The 24,327-nt window shown below is 42.9% G+C and overlaps 2 long non-coding RNA genes and 2 gene segments (V, D, J or C); 1 reads left to right on the top strand and 3 right to left on the bottom strand.

Moving 5' to 3' along the window:
- The window catches only part of LOC115457538, a 440,220-nt gene that overhangs the window by 42,558 nt on the left and 373,335 nt on the right, over nucleotides 1-24,327 (bottom strand).
- The window catches only part of LOC115457537, a 367,844-nt gene that overhangs the window by 5,714 nt on the left and 337,803 nt on the right, over nucleotides 1-24,327 (bottom strand). Inside the window, 1 exon segment of the C gene segment in view lies at nucleotides 131-433. Within this exon segment, the coding sequence occupies nucleotides 131-433 (303 nt within the window).
- Nucleotides 1-24,327, top strand: part of LOC115457546 — a 157,886-nt gene that overhangs the window by 50,874 nt on the left and 82,685 nt on the right. Inside the window, exon 2 of the long non-coding RNA XR_003939972.1 lies at nucleotides 17,167-17,288. This is a non-coding gene — a long non-coding RNA (uncharacterized LOC115457546). The remainder of the gene's footprint in view (nucleotides 1-17,166; nucleotides 17,289-24,327) is intronic.
- Nucleotides 15,632-18,758, bottom strand: LOC115457547. The gene is made up of 2 exons (XR_003939973.1): nucleotides 18,642-18,758; nucleotides 15,632-16,539 (listed from the first exon to the last, which is right to left on the bottom strand). It is a non-coding gene; the product is annotated as an uncharacterized LOC115457547 (long non-coding RNA).

Raw genomic sequence — 24,327 nt, 5'->3', positions numbered from 1 at the left:
TGCGGCCAATACATGAGCCCACACTACCGCAGGCCACTTTTGGGCACATTTGGGCACCTATCTTCTGATTGACGCTTAACTTTCGGCGCCTTATATAGAATTAGGGGGAAAGAGGAGAGATGGTTCCAACCTTGTATGCTCTGGTTCTTCATCACCCCGGTGTTCTCATGGAGGACGTTGCACTGGTAGGTGGCGTTCGCCCACGTGGATCCTGAGACGGTCAACTGGCTGCTGCGGGTGTACACGCTTTTCTTGGCGTCAAAGACTGCTGGAAAATTCTTGTCCCCGGTGCTAATGGCTCCGGAGTTCCAGGTTACTTTCACTGGCTCTGGCAAGTAACCAGTCACCAGGCAGCCAAAGGTGACCTCTTTCCTTACGTCAAGCCCATCACAGCAGGGGATGAGTGGAAATACAGAGGGGACAGTGACAGGAGCTGCACGAAAGAAGGACACGGTGTCACTTACATGATACCTGTTTCCACTCACACTCAGAGACACAAATACCACATATAGAGACACACACACACACTGACACAGAGGGAAACAACATATACACTTACATATTCACACACACAAACACCACACATAGCATTATTTAATTGTTTCATTTATGAATCAGAATACATTGCATTGCAACAACTCGATGTATTAATTAATGATAAAACAAATTCACAGTGATAAGAAAACCGTATAAAACTGTACAAATTCACATTTTTTGCAAGATTATTCTGGGAGGGATAGTGTTAGAGTGATCATGAATGTAGAATTTAATTATCCAAACCTCTTGGAGGTGGGATAGGATTTGAAAGCTAATTGAGGGGAGGGATTTCCTCTAAAGAAAGTGGAGTTTTGCTCCTCCCCCATTCCTACCGCTATGGGGGCAGTACAGAAATATTAAGGTTTCAATCACAAGGGGCAGGCAGGACCCTTGGGAATGCCTCAGAATCTGCCTGACCCTTGTGGTTCAAATAGTGATGTTGATAGAAGGAATGTAGGTGGGAGACTTCCACACACCTTAGGGGGAATGTTGGGTTGGGGGGGGGGAGGAAGGCTGAAAGCTTGCCTAGTACCTTTGCAGCGATTCTGCTTGTAACACACCTAGGCGTACACCAAAGTACAATATGTGTATAACCAACAGAGCAGGGGCCTAGCCAGATGGCCAATTTTGGGTGAGCCTGAGCCCAAGGTGGGTGGGCATGCAATTCGCCCCCACCGGCTCCCCTCCAGTTTGCTCCTCTCTCCACTCCTCCCTGCCCACAAACCCCAAATATTAAATACTTGAGCTGGTGGGGATCCCCATGCCCTGCCAGCTGGGGATTTCCTCCTCCTCCTCGAGCAGCAGCCAGCAGCACTTGCCTCAAACTGATGCTGTTGCCGGCAGGCTATACATGCTCAGTGCTTTTGCATGTGCGAAAACTGAGTATGTGCAGAAGGTCTCAGTGTCGGCAGAAGGCAAGTGCTGCCGGCTGACATTTGGAGGAACGTTGGCTGCCCGGGAAAGTAAAAATCTTCGGCTGGCGAGGTTTGGGGATCCCCACCAGTCACAGCAATAGTGTCACAATTTTGGGTGGGCTGGAGTCCAAAGTGGGTGGACCCCTGCCCACTTAGGCCCACCTGTGGCTACGCCACCGCAACAGAGGAAAGGAAGCGGTTTGTCCCCTCCCCCACATTTCTCCCTGTCTCCTCACCTCACCTGTCCTCCTTTCATTGATATCCCTGGAGAAAATCTTATCTCCTTGCTTTACTTTTTCAGTCTTATTTTCTTCATTTTATGCCTTTGCAACTCTGATAACTTTCCCCACCTTTTTCAGCTTGACTTGATCTCTTTGTTCCTCTTTCTCAGATCCTCTGTAGATTCGTCATGCTAATCTTTTTGCCTTTATTTTTTCAGCCGCCTCTTTTAAAAACCTGATTCATCTCTTTTAATCTCTTTCTTTAATTTACTTTCTCGACATAAATATTTTATCCTCTATCCAGAAATCCTTTCAGTTTAGCCCACTGTTCCTCTATTTCACCTACATCCTCTCATCTTTCCAGTGCCTCCTTTTAATGTATGTCCCCATTTTACCAAAATGGGTATTTTTGAAATCCAGGATTTGACCATAGTGGGACTCTTCACCTTGATAATTTTATCAAATGATAATAGTAGTAATTGTTATTATTTCTGATCTTCATTGGCAGCATGCTCTGCTGGAACGGCCAAAGCAGAGAAGAGCCACACTATGATTAAATGATGGACTCCAAAGGAGTAAAAGTTGAGTTGATGCCTCGTTGTGAAAGGAAGAGAGTGTGTGGAAGTAGAAAACTGAAAGTGGGCAAAGCACTGGGGCTGGATGGGTTACAGTCTAGGATATGTATTAAGAGGACCTGTACAATAGATCTTTGGTGACTAAGACAGTAGAGAAGAGGTTAGAGGGAGGAGATTGGAAGAAGGTTGGTCTGGTGATGGGAAATTTAACAGAGATTCTTATGTGCACGTGCGCGCGCGCACACACACACACACACACGCACAAAGACATAGACACCCCCACCCCTCACATACCACACACGCACACACAGACACCCCCACCCCTCACATACCACACACAGACACCCCCACCCCTCACATACCACACACAGACACCCCCACCCCTCACATACCACACATGCACACACAGACACCCCCACCCCTCACATACCACACACGCACACATACACACACAAGCACAGACACACAAACAACATAGCAAGCATCTTGGTTCTGATGGGTTGCAGGAGCTGAGAAGGACACATGGTTTTGCTTCTATCTGTCATGTAGGACAATATAAACTCTTACACCCCATTTAAAAGACCCAGATTAATCCCTTGAACCCATCTACCTTACATATACTGAAGAGAAAACGACATTGACCCAGACTCTATCTCCCACCTTACCTTCCTCTCTCTATCACCTGTCTCTACCTACCTACCCATCCATCCTTCTATTATGTTATACTTAATTTCCTACTTTACATAACAAAATTCTGTGTTACCTATTACTATGTAAGCCGCATTGAGCCTGCTTTTAGTGGGGAAAGTGCGGGATACAAATAAAATAAATAAATAAACTCAGAAACCCCTTCCCTCACATAAATAAACTGAGCAGCCTGAGGCAGGGTACAGGATGAATGACAGACAGAGAGAGGAAGGAAGTGATATGGCAGATCATTTAGTGGGAGAAGTTAGCCTTTGCGGACAATACTAAGATTTGTCAAGGAATGGGAGTAGATGGAATGAGAAGTAATTCAAGAAAGCAGCCCTGGCAGCTCAATTTTCATACTGGAGCTTTGTAAGTCTGTGCTTTGAAAATATGCCTCCTTGTGTCTAAAGTTAGGCGCCAAGAGTATTTTATAAACATCACCTAACTTTCACTGCTGTTTATAGAATAGTGATTAGCGTGGGTTTTTTTTACGCTGAATATTTAGCACTATTTATAGAATTTGGTCCTAAATGTCCTATAAATACAGCCCTATTTTGCTTAAACCTTTAAGCCCTTGATATTCAGAGTTATATTGACTGTGGGTCAAGAGGTATGGATCATATTCTCAGACAGGTCTGTTGCACAGCTTAACCCAGCATCTACCTGTGGTTCTGAAGCTAGAGGGGGAAAAAGCATTTTCCTAGACTGAATCCCAAACTCTGCACAGTCTAAGTCCTTACCTGCAATGTTACCTCGAAGATGCATGAGATTTCTGCCGCTGGCATTCCTAGTATGAGGGGTGGTGCTGTAAAATCACGGCTTCAGTTGCAATTACTGTGGGATTCCCAGGGGATCTGCCTTGCCCTGACGATTACAACTGTGATAATGATGCACTACTCCTCACGGTAGGAATGCAAATGGCAGACTCTCGTATATCTTACGGGGACTGCGGCAGCCCTCTCCACATAATATTCAGTACAGAGACTGATTCCCTCACATCTCTGCTAGAGTACCTTATTCCTGCCTTGCAGCACCTCTAGCTATTCCAGTACTGTGGCTGTCTCATCTCTTCCTCCACAGCTCTGCTGGTGCACCTCGTTCCTGCTCTTCTCGTGCTAACACTCACATGCATCTCAGTCTTTTCTCCCTGTTGCAGGGTGGAGACCCTCACACACAGCTCTACGAGTCTATCTCACTCCTGAATTGCAGCAACTCCTTTTGTTCCAGTTCTGAGACTCTCACACACAATTCTGCCAGTTCACCCACTGCTGCCTTGCAGTATCCCCTGCCATTCCAGTATTGAGAACTCTCACCCACCCACCATTGTCCCAATGTACCTCGCTTATCTCCTGGGGCAGCAGCACCCCCTACCAATCTACCCCCTCCTCAGCTTTGCCATTGTATCTCAGTTCAGTAGCACCATTTTATGTTCCAGTACTAAGATCCCTCCTCACCCCCCCCCCCCCCCCCACAAAACAGCTTTGTCAGTGCACCTCAGTCCCACTTTTAGCAATCCCTGCTATTTTAGTACTTAAACAGGTAGATGGGGTGCAATGACAATAGATTAGCACATGGTGTATGGAGGAGTCTCAGAGCAGCTATCAGCCAAGGAATAGCTTGCAGGACATTCAGGCTAGCTGAGAGAGTCCCGAAAGCTGAGTTGGAGAGCATGGAAGGATCATATGCACCTGCCTGGGAAAGTCAAGTGAAGGCAGCCAAAAAGAATTTGGAGGCTGTGTTAGATTCCCCCCCCCCCTCCATGAAATCTCTGACACTGAAATAGCTCTGACCTGTGAGAGGTCAGACTCATGCTTTTAAACCTAGAGGAAAGTTATTTAATGCTTGCAGTGCAACAGACAAGTCCATAACATTTAAAATAATTGAAATCTTCAACAAGTCAATAGAGGTGCACGCTGGCTACTCAGGTAAAGGGTAAGGGGTCATGGATGTGATATAGCACCTTTCTTTGGTACATTCAAAATGATGGTCTACATATATTATATGCAGGGTCTTTCTTTGTCCCTAGTGGGATCACAATCTAAGTTTTTGCTCCTGGGGCAATGGAGGGTTAATTGTCTTGCCCAGGGTCACAAAGAGCCACAGTGGGAATTAAACCCAGTTCCTCAGGTTCTCAGCCCACTACACTAACCATTAGGCAACTCTTCCTCACCTTGAGGTCTATCATGACCCCTGACCTTCAGCACCCAGTGTTTCTCCAGGAGAGAGACACTAACTTCCCATCACCTTTCTCTCATTTAGACCTCAGCTCATTCTTCAGTGCTCAAAATCTCCCAGTTCCTTACAAGAAGAGGCTGGACAATATGTTACTGAGACAGGATAATTTTTCATTAAATGATAACTACCTGATTTTTGATTGGAATCCTTTGGCTATGTCCGTTGGACTTCCTCTGATGAGCCCGATATAGGAGGTGTGAAACTCTCTGGACTGAACTGCTGCTGTCCATCGTCATTTCGTTTGAGATAGGGTGAAAGAACATAAGGTTGTAAGGCTGAAGAATGCAGTAAACTTAAAGGAAAGTTGAGTTAGTCAGGCTTCCTACTAGGGTCACCTTTATGTCATGGTTGAGTGCCCTCCTTCCCTTCCAGGTTCAGTGGTTCCAGCTGTAGACTCAAAAGGACTTGTTCAATTTGCATGTAGTAGAATCAATCAAACAAACAGAAAATAAGATGTAACCAGAACTCTCAACACACAATGTCTTACAAGATAACTTCCTCTATTACCTGTTCTATTCCCTGGAGCATGTTATGCCATTCTTCTCAGTGAGTAGGCCGAGAAAGAAAGTGAGAACCCACTTTTCTGTTCCTCTTGTTCAGTTGCAAAACCAATGTTCTCTCTAAGACGTCTGGGAGTCCAGTGCCTGAGTTTCTATCGTTGGATTATGGCGGAGTGGGATGAAGACAAGAGACTTTTTGTTTTTCAAGGGGTTCAGTTCCTGAAGTGATTACCCAAATTAAACTGATTTCAGCAATATTGAAAGGGATGGGGTGGGAAGCAATGGAGAAGGACCACCAATGTAAATGGTAGCGGGGTTGAGTCAGTGCATGATAAGATACTCATGCCCTGTGCAAGTCTCCTGTAGGTTAATATTGTTTCCTTGAGTGCTAGGAAAGCCCCTATGCTCAGACTCAGAGACACAGTTTACATGGTGGGAAGTTGCTATCCTCCAGTATCAGGCTGGTGCTCCAAACCTGAAGATGCATAGTCTGTGGAAATCCCAAATTCTATTCCATTCATTAGTCTTATTTACCACTTTTACCCTTAAAGAAGGTCTTAAAGTAGTTTACAAAAAATAAACTACAGAGTTCAACACATAAGAAGTGATAAAGAATAGAAAAGATTCAAAGGAGCTTCAGTTGGGTTTGTTGAATGAGAGTAGGTAGCTCCTCATCACTGTTTTCACGGATATCCCTCTTACGCAGTTTGAGCAGAAACCAGGAGACCATCTGCTTGTGCATGTTCCTTCCAAAATTTGCCATAAGTCTTTGAGTAAGGTGCTTTAACTTTTTTCACTGTGCCTTAAGGTTCAGTGTCAACCCATTTCTAAATGCATGTCATCATGGTTGGTGCTATTTTCCAAGCTCCTTAGACGTTTGGTGGTCATGAGCAGAGTTTGTAAACTGTGCTGATCTGGGATAGTGTAAACATGTGAAATGTATTTTACAGATCATTTTGAGAGCTGCTTTAAATGCATTTACCTGGGCAGATTGCTTATATGAAAATTGTTTCCTTCAGGGTAACGTTCCCTCGAAGGTGCATGGGAGTCCACCATCTGAGTTCCTACCATTGGGGGGTGATGTGGAGGGGCATAATCGAACAGTGCCGGCAGCGGCTGAACCGTAATATCGAAAAGATAGCCGGCTATCTTTTGTTTCGATAATACGGTTGGAGCCTGCCAAATGTCAGCATTTGGGCCGGCTTTAGAGATGGCCGGCATCGGTTTCCAGTGATAATGGAAACTAATGCCGGTGATCTGAAACCCGGCCAAATGCAAGACAATTGGTCGTGGGAGGAACCAGCATTTGTAGTGCACTGGTCCCCCTGACATGCCAGGACACCAACCGGACATCCTAGGGGGCACTGCAGTAGACTTCAAAAATTGCTCCCAGGTGCATAGCTCCCTTACCTTGTGTGCTGAGCCCCCCAAATGCCCCGCCAAACCCACTCCCCACAACTCTACACCACTACCATAGCCCTAAGGGGTGAAGGGCGCACCTACATGTGGGTACAGTGGGTTTAGGGTTTTTTTGGAGGACTCAACATTTACCACCACAAGTGTAACAGGTAGGGGGGATGGGCCTGGGTCCACCTGCCTGAAGTGCACTGCACCCACTAAATACCGCTCCAGAAACCTGCATACTGCTGTCAGGGAGCTGGGTATGACATTTGAGGCTGGCATAGAGGCTGGCAAAAAAATATATATATTTTTTTGGGTGGGAGGGGGTTGGTGATCACTGTGGGAGTAAGGGGAGGTGATCCCCGATTCCCTCCGGTGGTCATCTGGTCAATTGGTGCACTTTTTTTGAGACTTGGTCCTAAAAATAAATGGACTAAGTGAAACCGGCGAAATGCTCGTCAGGGCCGGCTTTCTTTTTCCATTATTGGGCGAAGCCAGCCATCTAGTGACCACGCCCCGTCCCGCTTTCGCTACCCTACCGAAATGCCCCCTTGAAGTTTGGCCGGCTCCGCGATGGAAAGCAGTTGACGCCGGCCAAAATCGGCTTTCGATTATACCGATTTGGCCGGGTGCAGCAGATCACCGGCCATCTCCCGATTTGTGTCGGAAGATGGCCGGCGATCTCCTTCGAAAATAATCTGGATAGCAATATTATGGTTTCAGTCTCAAGGGGCAGGCAGGTCCCTTGGGAACCCTGCAAAGCAGTTGGCTCCTTGTGAGGGAAACGGTGCTATTGCTGCACCACCCCCAGTGGTCGGAACTCAAGTGACAGATTCCAGCACACATTATTTATTACATAGTTTATATTCCGCATTATCAGACATTCTAGGCAGTTTACAAGGTAGGCAGGTTGGGGAGTAAATTCCGTGCACACATGCACGTTTTCAAATGGAGATGTACTGTTTAACCCTTGATCCAGTTCCAGCACAAATAAAGGTGCTTAGCATGTAGCATGTTTAGTGCTCGATATAGGGAGTTCCTTGGAATTAGACAGAGAAGCAAGCAGGCAATTACACAATGTGGTCTCCAGAAGAAGCTGTTGGTGAAACAGGTCCCCATTGGGATTGACGTTGTCTATCCCCATAGGTGAAGTGGAGCAGTGCTGTGTTCAAACCAGCAGCCGAATGGGAGAAGCATTTGCTACAACGGTTTCATTCAAGCTAAGCGTGCTCCTTAAGTACAAATCTTTAATTATGTTTACAAAGAGCATATTTTGATTGGTTTTGAACACTATACAGGAGATTTTTCTGATCAGTGATTACTCTTTAACTGGTTGCAGCCATGATTAATTAAGAAAAAAATGTTTTAAGCGATTCAAGGACTTTGCACTAGTTTGATGAGGTCTTTTCCTCCTTTGTTTTTTGAACATTCATTATATGTTGATTTGGTTATTTTGAGTTTTTGAAGTTTCACCAGATTCACTATTTTGATTTTTGGTTGCATCTATAAGTACTACAGTGGATAAGATCTTGTGTGCAGCGAAGGGCGACTAAAATGATAGTGGGGTTGGGAAGACTTCCCTATGAAGAAAGACTAAGGAGGCTAGGGCTTTTCAGCTTGGAGAAGAGACATGATAGAGGCATATAAAATAATGAGTGGAGTGGAACAGGTGGATGTGAAGCGTCTGTTCACGCTTTCCAAAAATACTAGGACTAGGGGGCACGCGATGAAACTACAGTGTAGTAAATTTAAAACAAATTGGAGAAAATCTTTCTTCACCCAACGCATAATTAAACTCTGGAATTCGTTGCCGGAGAACGTGGTGAAGGCGGTTAGCTTGGCAGAGTTTAAAAAGGGGTTAGACGGTTTCCTAAAGGACAAGTCCATAAATCACTACTAAATGGACTTGGGAAAAATCCACAATTCCAGGAATAACATGTATAGAATGTTTGTACGTTTGGGAAGCTTGCCAGGTGCCCTTGGTTTGGATTGGCCGCTGTCAGGGACAGGATGCTGGGCTCGATGGACCCTTGGTCTTTTCCCAGTGTGGCATTACTTATGAACTTATGAACATTTGTTTGCCATGTTTACTGCACTTATCTGTATCTCATTTTCAGTGAGAACATACCCAGCTCTCTGTATGTTTTCATCCCTGTATGTAACGAATGATATTAATGACATCTGAATTACTTCCCACACAGTGATATTTATAACAAAATGTTTACATTTTTGAAAAGTACTCTATGAGGTCTGACATGTAGGCTGGGGCCTCACCTCATATGAAAACATATGTGAGGCCCCAGCCTACATGTCAGACCTCATAGACTGACCAACCAGGAACGCAAAAAGGTCAACACGCCCATTCCTGAATCTCCACTACCCCAGTTGCAAAGGACTTAAATATAAATCAACATACGCATCCGGCTTTTCCTACATTAGCACGCAACTATGGAACGCACTACCAAACGCCATAAAAACCACGCACGACCTAACAATCTTCCGAAAATTACTAAAAACCAACCTGTTCAAAAAGGCATACCACAATGATCCATCCTAAATACCAGACAACGAAACTCTTCCAGAATTAGACAAAACCGAACTCTCTATACCTGACTGCTTCAGTAACCCTATCACTAACGAACGTTAATACACCGCCACCTTATTTCTCACGCTGAAATGAACTGATTGTATAATTTAATTTATAATTTACTCTTCCAGCTGGCCTTGCTGAGTTTAGAGGAGGTCTAGATAGATTCCTGAAGGAAAAGTCAATTGATATTAAATTTTGGGTTTTTGCCAGGTTCTTGGGGCCTGGATTGGCCGCTGTCGGAGACAGAGTGCTGGGCTTGATGGACCTTTGGTCTTTTTCCAGCGTGGCGGTGCTTATGTGCTTAATGCAATACCACCTGTATTTCTCATTCCGGAAATGGCGATCGCCACTACGGCATACTGTAAGCCACATTGAGCCTGCGAAAAGGTGGGAAAATGTGGGATACAAATGCATCAAATAAAATAAAAGGACAGTCTTAACGCTTCGTCCAAAAGCATAGAATCATTGCACAATTCTTTTCTTGTATGTGCCAACCAAACAACGGGCCCATTTTAAAATATAAACTTTGTTCTTAGCTTCACTTAATAGCACAGATGTGGGACCCAGTATGGACCATGTTTCGCCATAGCTGTGCCAAGGTACCCAACTTGATTCTTATAATAGTCGTCAACGTCCTTCATGCTTAACTTTCAGAAGACGCTTGGTCATGATATTAAAAGAGAAGAGATGATTCCACTGAGGACCCAAGAAACTTGTTATATAGGGCTAAGGAAAGTGTATTAATAATAATTTATCAGTTTGGGCCCTGTAGACATGGCAGGTTATACACAGACATGGACCAAGGGCATCTATTCACTGTATGTTGAAATCAAGCCTGGCATTTTAATGGATGTAGGAGCAGGAAGAAAGGGGTTTCGCGCCTTCCACAGCAACACAAGCAGAGAAAACTAGGGGTGGAAGAATAACAAATCCAAATGAGCAGTCCAAACAAAGGTCAGTTTGATTTGTTATTCTTCTGCCCCTGGTTTTCTCAATTTAATGGATGTGACACAAATGTTTTAATGCTTGATAAGCACCTGATTTTCCTCTTACAACCTGGCTACACAGGTCAGCACCAACTCAGAGGGAAGAGTATCCCTAACATCGTACAGAATCGTTGGTTCAGTAGCATCTGAAAGCAAAAAGCACTCTTTGGAAGTCTTCCAGTCAAGTACTGGTCCAGTTGTGACCTTACTTAGTTTCCGAGACATCCTTCAGTTAGAGGCAGTGTTGGACTGGTTGCAAACAAAAGCCCTTCATGACTCAGATAAAGTGAAAGGACTTCCGCTGGTTTAGCTGACAGACAAGGACTCTACTCAGCTTCTCTTTTGTGGTTTTGAAAAAGCCCTCAGAACATATTTCCCAGCAGGAGGAGGTCATGAGTGAGTTTGCAAATTTGACACCTGAAAGGATGTGGTGAGACTTGTTTTTTTTTTTTTTTTTTTAAACTGTAAAAACAGAGCATGTTGCCCAGAGCTAAAAGTAAACCTGCTTTGTTGAAAAACAGGCAGAGGAAGACACTGTGACAGTCTGAAGTCAAAGCAAGGTGTTTACTTTGTACATTTTAACATGGATTTATTTTTTGAGATTTAGCTCTTGATTATTCATTGCCAGCACAAGGTGAGTTACATAAGTACATAAGTAATGCCACACTGGGAAAAGACCAAGGGTCCATCGAGCCCAGCATCCTGTCCCCGACAGTGGCCAATCCAGGATATTCAGAGGTACTATTTATTTATTTATTAGGATGTATTTACTGCCTTTTTGAAGGAATTCACTCAAGGCGGTATACTGCAAGAATCAGTCAACATAAGCAATAGACAATTAAAGCAGTAAAAATATTCAAACAACAATACTACTTATAGTGTCAACACAATACACAATAAAACATTTTAACAGACAGCATAAGGTGTAAGCAAAGATGGAATGTATAGACATAAGTACATAAGTACATAAGTAGTGCCATACTGGGAAAGACCAAAGGTCCATCTAGCCCAGCATCCTGTCACCGACAGTGGCCAATCCAGGTCAAGGGCACCTGGCACGCTCCCCAAACGTAAAAACATTCCAGACAAGTTATACCTAAAAATGAGGAATTTTTCCAGTCCATTTAATAGCGGTCTATGGACTTGTCCTTTAGGAATCTATCTAACCCCTTTTTAAACTCCGTCAAGCTAACCGCCCGTACCACGTTCTCCGGCAACGAATTCCAGAGTCTAATTACACGTTGGGTGAAGAAAAATTTTCTCCGATTCGTTTTAAATTTACCACACTGTAGCTTCAACTCATGCCCTCTAGTCCTAGTATTTTTGGATAGCGTGAACAGTCGCTTCACATCCACCCGATCCATTCCACTCATTATTTTATACACTTCTATCATATCTCCCCTCAGCCGTCTCTTCTCCAAGCTGAAAAGCCCTAGCCTTCTCAGCCTCTCTTCATAGGAAAGTCGTCCCATCCCCACTATCATTTTCGTCGCCCTTCGCTGTACCTTTTCCAATTCTACTATATCTTTTTTGAGATACGGAGACCAGTACTGAACACAATACTCCAGGTGCGGTCGCACCATGGAGCGATACAACGGCATTATAACATCCGCACACCTGGACTCCATACCCTTCTTAATAACACCCAACATTCTATTCGCTTTCCTAGCCGCAGCAGCACACTGAGCAGAAGGTTTCAGCGTATCATCGACGACGACACCCAGATCCCTTTCTTGATCCGTAACTCCTAACGCGGAACCTTGCAAGACGTAGCTATAATTCGGGTTCCTCTTACCCACATGCATCACTTTGCACTTGTCAACATTGAACTTCATCTGCCACTTGCACGCCCATTCTCCCAGTCTCGCAAGGTCCTCCTGTAATCGTTCACATTCCTCCTGCGACTTGACGACCCTGAATAATTTTGTGTCATCGGCGAATTTAATTACCTCACTAGTTATTCCCATCTCTAGGTCATTTATAAATACATTAAAAAGCAACGGACCCAGCACAGACCCCTGCGGGACCCCACAGATAAGATAGAGTAACGGGAGTAAGAAAATAAGGGGGACTTTTACTAATCTGCGGTAGCATTTCTAGCTCACGGTAAAAATCAGCTGGCGGTAAACGTCAAGATGCCCATAGGAATATAATGGACATCTCAGCGTTGACTGCCAGCTGATTTCTTCTGTGAGCTAAAAACGCTACCGTGGCTTAGTAAAAGACCACCTGAAGGATTAATTTTAAAATGTTGCAAATGAAGTCGGATAAGTACATAATATTGCCATACTGGGAAAGACCAAAGGTCCATCGAGCCCAGCATCCTGTTTCCAACAGTAGCCAATCCAGGTCACAAATACCCGGCAAGATCCCAAAAATGTACAAAACATTTTATACTGCTTATCCCAGAAATAGTGGATTTTCCCCACCATTGCTCTTTCAGGGAAATATTGATTTTAAAAAAATGTGTCCAGCCTCAATAACTCAACCTCCTATTGTCACTGGTTTTCATATTTAAAGTTAGAATGGATTAAACAATTCTTGGTGGATTTATAATAGAATAGGAAGTCCAGCAGAATCAAAAAGAGCCCACAGGTAGCATATTGAGGGAAGTATAGTGTCTAATGATTCGAGAGAGGTCTTGGGACAAACAAGGTGGGCTGGAGTCATCCACCAGATTCCTAATGTTGGGGTGATGTAGGATATTGCAATTTCAATCACTAGGATCACACAAGTCCTTGGGAATCCTGGAGAACTTGTCTGCCCATCATGAATGAAACTGTAGTATTACTGCACCGGTTTCCTGGGTATGAACGTGGGTGGAGGACTCCTGCACACTTTAGAGGCAATGTTGTCTAGGACCTGTGTGCCAGAAATTTCCTCTGCCACCATGAGTTACCTTGCACAAGCCACATTTCTATTTCCAGGACCCCAGATGGAAAAAAAGGCATTTGTCTTGATCTGCATTCCAAGTTATCAAATTAAAAGGGCAATGTTTTAAAATGGGTTAGTTTTGCAAATGCCTCGCCCCCAAGCCAGGGTATGGGGATTATGATCTCAGTTTCTCAAACGTATTGTTAATGCTCACAGAGAAGGTGGTCACTGAGGGATCCTTTTACAAAGATGCACTGAAAAATGGCTTGTGATAATGTAGGCAAGGGTTTTGGGCGTGTGCCGATCCATTTTTTAGCGCGCCTGTAAAAAAGGCCTTTTTAAAAAAATGGACATGCGGCAAAATGAAAATTGCCGCACGACCATTTTGGGTCTGAGACCTTACCCCCAGCCATTGACCTAGCGGTAAAGACTTATGTGGTAACCGGGCAGTAATGACCTACGCATGCCGAACGCTACTTGGCACGTGTCCATTAGGCGCGCCTGAAAATAATAAATATTTTTCAGATGCGCATATTGGACACGCACCGAAAATGAAATTACCGCAAGAGCCACACGGTAGTCAGGCAGTAACTCCATTTTGGCATGCATTGGGCGCACATTGACGCTTATGCGGCATAGTAAAAGGGCACCTGAGGTTCAGATCAGCAGACGGTCTCTGCTGTCAGCACTACATCAACAAGAGACACTGGTGATGGCTCTTAAATGGGTAGAAGCTCATATTCTGAGCACATGTGTACGTGCATCTCTCCTTCATAGAGATTTATTTATTTATTGCATTTGTATCCCACATTTTCCCACCTCTTTGCAGGCTCAATGTGGCTTACAATATATCATGGATAGTAGAACTAAGAAGAGAATAGACATTTGGTGTTACAGAAGGATTTTGGGTTGCATGGTAATGGAATACATGATAGTGATATAACAGAAGGTATTATTAAACATTTCTGGATATATGTGAGGAGTTTCACATGTTTTGATCTTTGTGGTATATCTTGTTGAAGAGCTGGGTCTTTAGTAGTTTACGGAAGTTGGTCAATTCATAGGTCGCTTTTAGGTTACGTGGCAGTGCGTTCCAGAATTGCGTGCTCATATAGGAAAAGGTTGATGCGTGCATTAATATCAAGTAGGGACTGGATACTCAGACCATGCTTTGCACCGTACACACATTGCACACAGCGTCTCCTTCTCTTCCCCCTCCCGAGCCGCCTCCTCCAGTGGTGAAATTACCTCATCCAGGTGTGAGTGCTGACATCTCTATATAGAGGTTCCTGGATTTCTGCTGTTCATTTGTTTCAACCTGTATATTTGTAAAATGGCTTCTCCCACTACATAAGCTGGCATGCCTGCATCACTCAATCCTTTTGTAAAATAGCACCGGAACGGATCAGTTTACCATTATGATTTATTAACTCTTACAAAGTACAATAATAGAATAGAATAAGAATTCCATCGGCTTAGGAAAGTGCAATCACAGAAGACAATAAAACCTCTTTCAACTGCCTCTGGGTGTCCCTGAGTGATGTCGCCAACTAACACCAGCCTGAACACCTGCTGGAAAAAAATAGGCTTTCAACCTGGTCTTAAATTTCTTATACGAGGCTGCTGTACGAACGTAAAGTGGAAGTTGATTCCACAACGTGGGTACTACACGGAATGGATCCTCAGAAGCTTAGCCGAGATTGGGTGGCAGAGCCGGTGGGGGGGGAGGCGGGGCTGGTGGTTGGGAAGCGGGTCTAGTGCTGGGCAAGACTTCTACGGTCTGTGCCCTGAAAAGGACAGGTACAAATCAAGGTAAGGTATACACAAAAAGTAGCACATATGAGTTTATCTTGTTGGGCAGACTGGATGGACCGTGCAGGTCTTTTTCTGCCGTCATCTATTATGTTACTAGGTTACTACACAGAAAACAGCATGCTCCTTGTCGAGGTGAGGTGAACCACCAAAGGAGCCAGAAAATGCAATGTACCTGTGAAGTTTGAGAATTCTTCAGGCAGCTTGTGAAAATAGATCAGTTGTGATGTTTCTGAGACTGTGAAACTGAAGGTAATTGTCTTTCCTTCTCTTGGAATTGTTTTCAGTTTTTTTTGAAATTAGCCTTTTCTGCCCCTCCTCCCTTTACACATGTTGTTTAAAAAATACGTTAGTTACATAATAGTCTCCTGTACTGCTAAATTGAGTCCAGTTGTGTGTGTGTTTTTTTAAAATACGCTCCTGATAAGGTTCAAATCTGATTCTATTTCCTGTTTTTTGATTTTTGTCTTCCTTGGTTTAATTGAAGACATTTCCATCTGTCTTTGACTAGTATCTCTTGGCCACCTGATATTAGTAGTATCGAATCTAATTACTTCCATATTCAAGTAATTATTTTGTTTCTTGAACATATAATTGTAAAATTGGATACATAAAGAATACGAGAAATGCAGTAAAGAATCTTACCCCCAACTCCTATATTCAGCTTGTGGTGGTCAGCATTTTTAAAAACACTGTTGTAGGTTTCTTATATCTGGGTATTGGGACTGAATACCAGGGTGTAACTATATTGGGATAACTACCAGGTCAGTGGACTGAATATCATTGTTAACTGGGTAACTCCCAGCTCTGCCCCCTGACCACTCTTATCCAGATACTGCTGATGAAAATAGGGGCATGGATTTAATCAATGGGCTTTATCCGGGTTGGAGCCATTTCTATCTGGATAAGTTTCACTCAATACTGACCCCTATATTTTTAAAAATATACATGCTAAAGTGGTCATACGTTGCTTAACTAAGGCACTTGACCATCATAATTATTTAGTAGTGAGCCTTGAAGAAGTCACTTGTGCTCAGGTAAAGTCTATGGCTTGAAGAATCCATGTCTCCTTTCCTTCAGCTTTGGTTGTCCCCAGTAGAAGAAGGTTGTGTGCTAGAATCAAATGGTCAATAGTAACTTAAGAAAAGGAGGATGTCATGCTCTTCATTGGGCAAGTCTTAGACTTGTAGGACCATCACTTTACCTGGAATATAGAAGGAAAAGAATGTAAATACAGGAGGCGGATTTGTAGGATGGATGAAATCCACTCATCTGACTCAAAGAAGGTATGGGTCAATATTCATCTGATGATGATGAGCACGTTTCTGCTACTGACTGTGTTAGATCCAGTTATTCATTGCCAGGCCATGTCCAGACATCAGTACTGAATATCCAGGTCAGCGATGATAGCCAGAAATTATGCAGGTATGGCCAATATTCAGTGCCATGCCCATGTAGCTAAACCAAGCAGAGTTAGGACTGCTGTCTATGTTGTCCTGCTTGTCTGGTTAGCTATGTGGGCACTGACACAGAATATTACTGGTGCCTGTATAACTTCTGGGACTGCTCTGACTCCAACCCTGGACAGCTCGGCTCTTCTAGGACACTGATGTGGTGATCAGAGGGATATTCAGCAGCTGAATATCTCCTCCTGAGGGCTCAGTGTGATTTAACCAAATTTCAACTTTCATTTTAGTCAGGAGCCTCTCCTGCCCAGTTAAATTGTTTTGAATATCGAACCAATAATTATCAGAATTTTTTTTCCTTATAACAGAAAATAAAGATAGAAAGAAATTCTCTCTGTATTTATTATTACTCATTCTTATTGCAGTTAGACACCGAGATCCTGTGCCAGCTGGGAGGAGAGATGCCCATGAGTGGCTGGTGGATTCGAGATACAGACACAGCTTGAAATCCTATGGGCTAACATGGTGATCAATGGACTGCCTTAAGGTATGCCTTAGAGCAGTCATCCTGCCAAGCTGTTGGGCAATGCTCAAATGGATTACATTTGCTGATGGACGTATACTATAGGAGTGCGATTGACCAACCAAAACTCTTGCCTAGTGGACAGTCTTAGGATTTTAACAATGCTCCCTCTAAGGTGCATGGGAGTCTGTCACCCACCTTGGGAGTAGCGCAGCTATACCATGGTTTCAGTTACATGGGGTAGGAAAGACCCCTGGGCATCCTGTTGAACTTGTCTGCCCCTTGTGATTGAAATTATGATGTTGCCACACCAACCCCGATTGTGAGAATATGGTTAGCAGACTACCATGCACCCCTTAAAGAGAATGTTAGATTTTAGATATCTTGAGTATGGTCTTTTTTTAAATCTTATAGTTGTATCTGTCTTGCTTCATTTATTTACATAAGAGCAATTCTATAAAGTGGAACCTAGAGGTAGCATCATTTAGGCGCATCAAGGGTGCCATTAATTGCCAGTTAGGCACTATTACAGTAGAACCTAAGTGCCTAACTGCAAGGGGGTGTAAACATGGGTAGAGCATGGACAGGCTGTGGGTGTGTCTCCCAGTTATGCACATAGTTTATAAATGCTATGAACTACATGTGTCACTTGGCGTACCTAGGTATGGCAACTTACACCTGCCACTGACATGACATAAGAGAACACACCAATGCCGACATATGCTAGCATTCAAGTTTCAAGGTTATTTAGGTCTTGCTATCCTGCTCATTGGCAATTCCAGCTGGTTGGCTTACAGACTAGAAGAGAAGGAATGAAAGAAAGAAAGAAAGAAAGAAAGAAAGAAAGAAAGAAAGAAAGAGAGAAGGGAAACCAGGTAGTGCAGATAGGGAAACACAAGTGGAAACCAAAATGTTGTTGTACAATTGGCACTAAGTGCATGGCATTGGGACGCCTACACTGAGGGACCAATTTATAGAATTATTGCCGTGGTTTTCGATTTGTGGTATATTAAATAAAGTTGAACCTTGAACCCTGAATTGTCTGTCTCCTGCTCCAGGTGACATACAAATCAAATGCAGATGCGAACATTTTTTTGAATTATTCTTGGCTACAGGAAATTTGCCAAAACATGGCCACATACACAGGGTTAATTTTAGGTCTACTTTCTTTTGTCTTATTATGATATGATTTCCCTTTAATGTTGGAAGAAAATACTATTTTTAATGGTGTTTGCTCAAAATCTTTTGATCCACTTTTTTATTGGTATTTCTCACTTGTGATATTTATACGTTCCTACTGCCGTGTATCATTTTCAACACTATCACTCTTTTTCTTTATGTTGTGAACTGGTGCGAGTATCCAGTTATTTCTGTTACCTTAAAGAGTGTAACTGTGGCACTGTAGAAGAGGCTCAGGAGGAAAAGGACCATGAACGTGGAAGCAGTGGCCAAGGTGATGTCTTCCTCTTCTTCAGAGTTGCTCCACAGTTCAGAAATGGAAACTAAAATAGAAGGAAAGAAAGTAACACAACCATCAATCATTAGCCTTTCTCTGATCCTGAATTGCCTATAGAATAATCATCTGAGGGCTTCAGTCTGACCAACATTTATTTGTACCCCGTGCTTTCCCACATGTTGCAGGCTCAATGCAGCTTACATAGTAAATACAATTACAGAGTCTGGAGAAGAATATTACAAATTGTAGTAACGAGTAGTTGTAAGGTTTGAGAAAATGTGAGTTAGATATAAATGCAAGCAAAGATGGGATAACAAAAGGAAAAGAGATAGGGAAGGTTAAGGAGTAGGAAGGATGGTAAGGAAAGATAGGGAGGTGCATATGGAGATTGGGAGATGTCTAAAGGGATTTAGATATAGTCTATTTGTTGCAAGGATCAACAAACGGATAACCCCAAAAAACCTCATTCATGTAGTAATGTAGTGATTGGTCTCAGAATGGAAACAGATTCCTTGATCAACATTTCCTCTAAGTTACATGGAAGTCCTTCCCAGTCACAGTTTCAATCGGGAGGGATAGGCAAGTTCTATGAGACTCCCTGGAAACCTGCTTGCCCCTTGTGATTTAAACCATAATAATTGTTGCACCATCCCAATGTTAGAAACAAGGGTGGAGGACACCAGAGTACCTTACAGGGAACATTGAGTTTGATTCTTTAATGAAAGGCTTGAAGAAGAATCCCTAGTCGTAAGGAGTAAAATGTGATATAATCTTTGACCACAAAACAGCACATTTGCTCCATTGGTGTCAGAGAAGTCCTTTAGAGTAAGAGATCGTTTTTTGTTCAAACATGATTAATCCAAGTTCTAGCTCCAAGTATTGCTTAATAAAGGCGCAAGTCTACCTTGGACTGACTTCTCTTGAATGCTCATGATGCTCTTGGTAAAATCACAAAGACTAATTAGATTCTACTTCTCACATATCCTCAAGTCCAGACCTGTTTCTCCTCTCATTATTGAAAGAAAACGAAGAGTGTTCTTGAATAAAGATGTGAATCTTTATGTTTAGAGAAGCCAGACCTTTCTTTCTTTCTTTCTTTCTTTCTTCAATATATGCTTATTTAAATGAATAATGGTGTCTTCCCTACCCTACTGTTCTGCTGGATTTCTTCTCACTAGATTGAATTTAAACAGATCTCCCATTTTAATTTCTATTCTTCTAGTATAAACACTTTTTAGTCCCTTCGTGAATCTTTGTTGATTTCATCAATGTCTTTACATGAAGAATGAAAAAGAAATTGGATACCATATTCCAAATGCGGTCGTCTTAAATGTGAATGTGATGGTTCTATCAGTCTTTTTTATTCAAGTTAGAACCGCAATGTCTTTCCAACCATCCATAGAGTTTGTGAAGACATTTTCCAACATCAAAGTATGGGAATAATAACACTACGTATCAAAGAGGGGGGGGGGGGGGCATGGGTTATTCCTGTACATACCATGACAAGAATGAACCTTACTCATAAACCAGTGTGTGTGGAGTTTGATCTTAGTCTATCAAATTTACTGCTAATGTTCGCCATTACACTTGCATTGTGTCAACGAGAGCTTTTTTCTGGAGTTCATAGCACTTGGAAGTTCTTTTTGATCAAGCCTATGCCACCCAAAATGATGGGAAATATTTCTGAATCTTTCTGACACATTTTCTTAGTTTTTGGACTGCATTTCTTGAGGATCTTCTGTCTCCCCGCATGATTCACTGAGTAATTGCTTGGGACCGACATCTCTATAGTCAATGCCGTTCTAATGTTTTTCTCTTGTATTCCTATATCTGGTTTTCTGGCATCCAGCTTTATAGAGAACTAGGGGGTCCTTTTACAAAGGCGCGCTAGCATTATTAGCGAGCGCTAAAAATAAGCGTGCGCTAAACATTAGAGATGCCCATATATTCCTATGGGCGTCTCTAGCATTTAGCACGCACTAAAAATGGTAGCGTGCCTTTCTGAAAGACCCCCCTAAGTGACTATTCAATTGATCTGGTAGAACCAGAAAGCGTTCAGGCTGATGATTGTACATAATACTACATAAAAATATGATTTTGACTTTGTAGTTGTTGTACTGTTTTAGTATTTCTTTTTGATTTATGCTTTTATTTGGATTAAAATTATGTGTGTTTAATTGGTACTCATTTAGACTGTATAAATAATGCAGGATAGGAATGTGTTAAATAAATAAAAGAAAAAAAAGAAAGGAAACCTTTTTCGGTGTGTAGGGAAGAGTTTCTAGAATTAGCAATGATTAGAAGGGGATGGACTGTGGGAGAGGGAGTCAAATACAACCTGGAGCTATTGCAGAGGGGACAAGTAGCCTAGAGGCCAGTGCAGCAGCCCTTGATCCTGAGGAACTGGGTTCAATTCCCACTGCAGTTCCTTGTAAGGGGGGAAGTTCATTTATGTATATTTTTCAGGGGTTTTGTAAAAAAAAAAAACCCACCATGCTTGATATCTTAACGAGTCACATGTAAGTGGTATCTATCTGTTAGTCTCTTTATTTCTGGTTTTGAGACTTGTATGCTGTTTTCTTTTTTGATTGGTAGGTTTGATAAAGAATATTCTTGAAAACGTTAATGATTGGTTATTCCAGTACATCTCAGTTGCTTCTACTACGACACAACTTTGTAAACTAGATGGAACGTTTTGTAAGAGTTTTCTGGATAGACAAGTGGAGTTTCTGAGCCTAGTAAAAATGATTTTCTTGTGAGTCCTTGTTTTGGGTTTTTTTTCTAAGCCAAATCTCACCTTAAAACTCTTTTACTTTCTCTTGTCTAATGCATTTGCCCTGCAGAACAGGCATCTCCTGAGAGAGCGAATTTCTGGGTAGGTAGGACCCGAGGTGAAACCCTTCCCTTCCTGGTTACTGGTTGGGAGATATCACACTCTCTTGGGCAATATTGTTGAGTCATGTCAGCACCACGAAAGCTTCCGGTTGAAATCTGGAATGGGGCTGGTTAATGAATTTACTTTGGGCTGAGGGTGATATGTGTAGGATTGTTTTAAAGAAATCAAGAAAAGCACCAGAAATGATTCCAGCTATAGCAGCATTCAGACACTCCAGGGTATGTCTTCCCTATTTCCCTTTTTCCGTGTTTGGTTGCATAAGTACATAAGAGTTGCCATACTGGGGCAGACCGAAGGTCCATCAAGCCCAGCATCCTGTTTCCAACAGTGGCCAATCCAGGTCACAAGTACCTGGCCAAAACAGTACAATACATTTTATGTTGATTATTATAGAAATAAGCAGTGGATTTCCCCCATTTTAATAATGGTCTATGGACTTTTCCTTTAGGAAGCCATCCAAACCTTTTTTAAACCCCTCTAAGCTAAATAGATGGTTCATAGTTGGTAAATGACAAGAACCCATTGGGACACTGAGTCTGCCCAGCAGGCCCTGCTTATTGTGTCATTACAATCTACTTAATCTCTTGTTATCTCTCTCCCTCACCAAGGGCCAGATTTAAGAGTTCAGCTCCAATAGGCGGGACTGCAGGGTGAGGACATGGATTCTCCCCCGTAGCTTGGAGAGCTAAGGGGAGGGGGGGGGGTCACTTGCAGACTGGAAAGCAGGCATGGCATTGTTGGATAGAGTGCCATGGTTGTGGATCTTTGAAGGCTGATGGTTCTAAAGAAGTAGGAGCAGTCTCCTCTTTGGCCTGCTGACAGTTGGTGCCCTAAGCCAGTGCTCCTTAACCCAGTCCTTGGGGCACACCCAGCCAGTCAAATTTTCAGGATATCCACAATCAATATGCATGAGATAGATATGTATTCCTGGTAGGCAGTGCATGGTGATCTGTCTCATGCATTTTCATCGTGAATTTCCTGGAAACCTGATTGGCTGGGTGTGTTCCGAAGACTGATTGCAAAGCACTGCCTTAGGCAATTGCCTGATAGCTATGCCTAAATGGAGGCCTTCATCCTTTCTATGCAGTTATACTTGAATTCTGTCACTGTGTTTTATTGCTGCCGTGTTCATTCATTAAGGATATCGACAACCCCGCTCTATAAAGAAACATTTCCTTGCATTTCTTCCAAGATTCCCTTTTTCCAAACATTTGTGTCTATAAGTTTCTTCTTCTTGGTCAAATGTTTACTTCTCATTGTTTGTGGACGTGGACAGATATTCCAATGTTTCTGCAACGTCCACCCTTTCTCGCTTTTCTCTACAGTTTGAATTCATTAAGTCTCCAGAACAAGGTTCCGGTTAAAGGCTCCCCACCATTTTTGCAGATTTCACTGCCGCTTTATTAGACCTTGCAGCCTTCAGATCATCAGAGATGGTTCTTCCTAGCTTGTCTGATCTTGACAGTCAAAGGACACACCAAGCCAGTTGGGTTTTTGAGATTTCCATATTGAATTTGCTTGAGACAGATATTCCTTTTGGATATCCTGAAAACTTTGTTCTAGGGCATGCTCTAACGAGATGTTATGGTACCCCCTCAATACATCAATAGCATTAATATTTTGTAGACAGCTTCAAAAGAAATTGAACTAACTTGATCTTTAGATGAGACTAGAAGTTTTCTATTCCTCAGCCCCTGGTCCGTGGAGCGATGGCGCCATCTTGTAACCCCTGTTTGAACTCTAATGCACATTTCTATAAAGATAGCAATGATGCCAACTTGCCAATTAGGTAGAATGCAGATGGCATTGTCATGGGGATAGAGATCACCGCTTCCCCTTTAGGGGTAATTCTATAACAATGTGCTTATATATGGATACTCAGAGGGCTTGTGAGTAACATAGTAGATGATGGCAGACTGGTCCATCCAGTCTGCCCAACAAGATAAACTCATTACACATGGTATGTGATATTTTATCTGTATATCTGTCCTTGATTTGTCCTTGCCATTTTCAGGGCACAGACCATAGAAGTGCGCCCAGCATTAGCTTTGCTTCCCAATTACCAGTGTTGCTACCCAATCTCTGCTAAGCTTCTGCGGATCCAGTCCTTCTAAACAGGATTCCTTTGTGTTTATCCCACGCATTTTTGAATTCCGTTACTGTTTTCATCTACACCACCTCCTGCGGGAGGGCATTCCAAGTATCTACCACCCTCTCTGTGAAAAAATACTTCTGAGTCAGCCCCCCACCCTTCAACCTCAATTCATGTCCTCTAGTTCTACCGCCTTCCCTTCTCTGGAAAAGGTTTGTTTGTAGATTAATTCTTTTCAAATATTTTAACATCTGTATCATATCGCCCCAGTTTCTCCTTTCCTCCAGGGCATACATGTTCAGGTCAGCAAGTCTCTCCTCGTACAACTCGTAATGCAAATCCCATACCATTTTTTGTAGCTTTTCTTTGCACCGCTTTAAGTCTTTTTACATCCCTCAGCAAGATACGGCCTCCAAAAATGAACATGATAGGCACATATTCTATAAAGGGCAATAGGTGCCTACTTTTCTTTATATAATACTAGTAAAAAAGGCCCGTTTCGGTACGAAAGGAAATGGGCGCTAGCAAGGTTTTCCTCCTCCCCTCCCTCGCTCTCTCCCTCTGTCCCCTCCAAGTCCCACGGCCCCCTTTCCTTCCCTCCGATTTCCATGGCTTCCTC

The sequence above is a fragment of the Microcaecilia unicolor genome, chromosome 14 (assembly GCF_901765095.1).
Source record: "Microcaecilia unicolor chromosome 14, aMicUni1.1, whole genome shotgun sequence".
Lineage (NCBI taxonomy): Eukaryota > Metazoa > Chordata > Amphibia > Gymnophiona > Siphonopidae > Microcaecilia > Microcaecilia unicolor.
The sequence above is the reverse complement of the archived record's forward strand: the minus strand, read 5'-3'. Positions and strand labels throughout refer to the sequence as shown.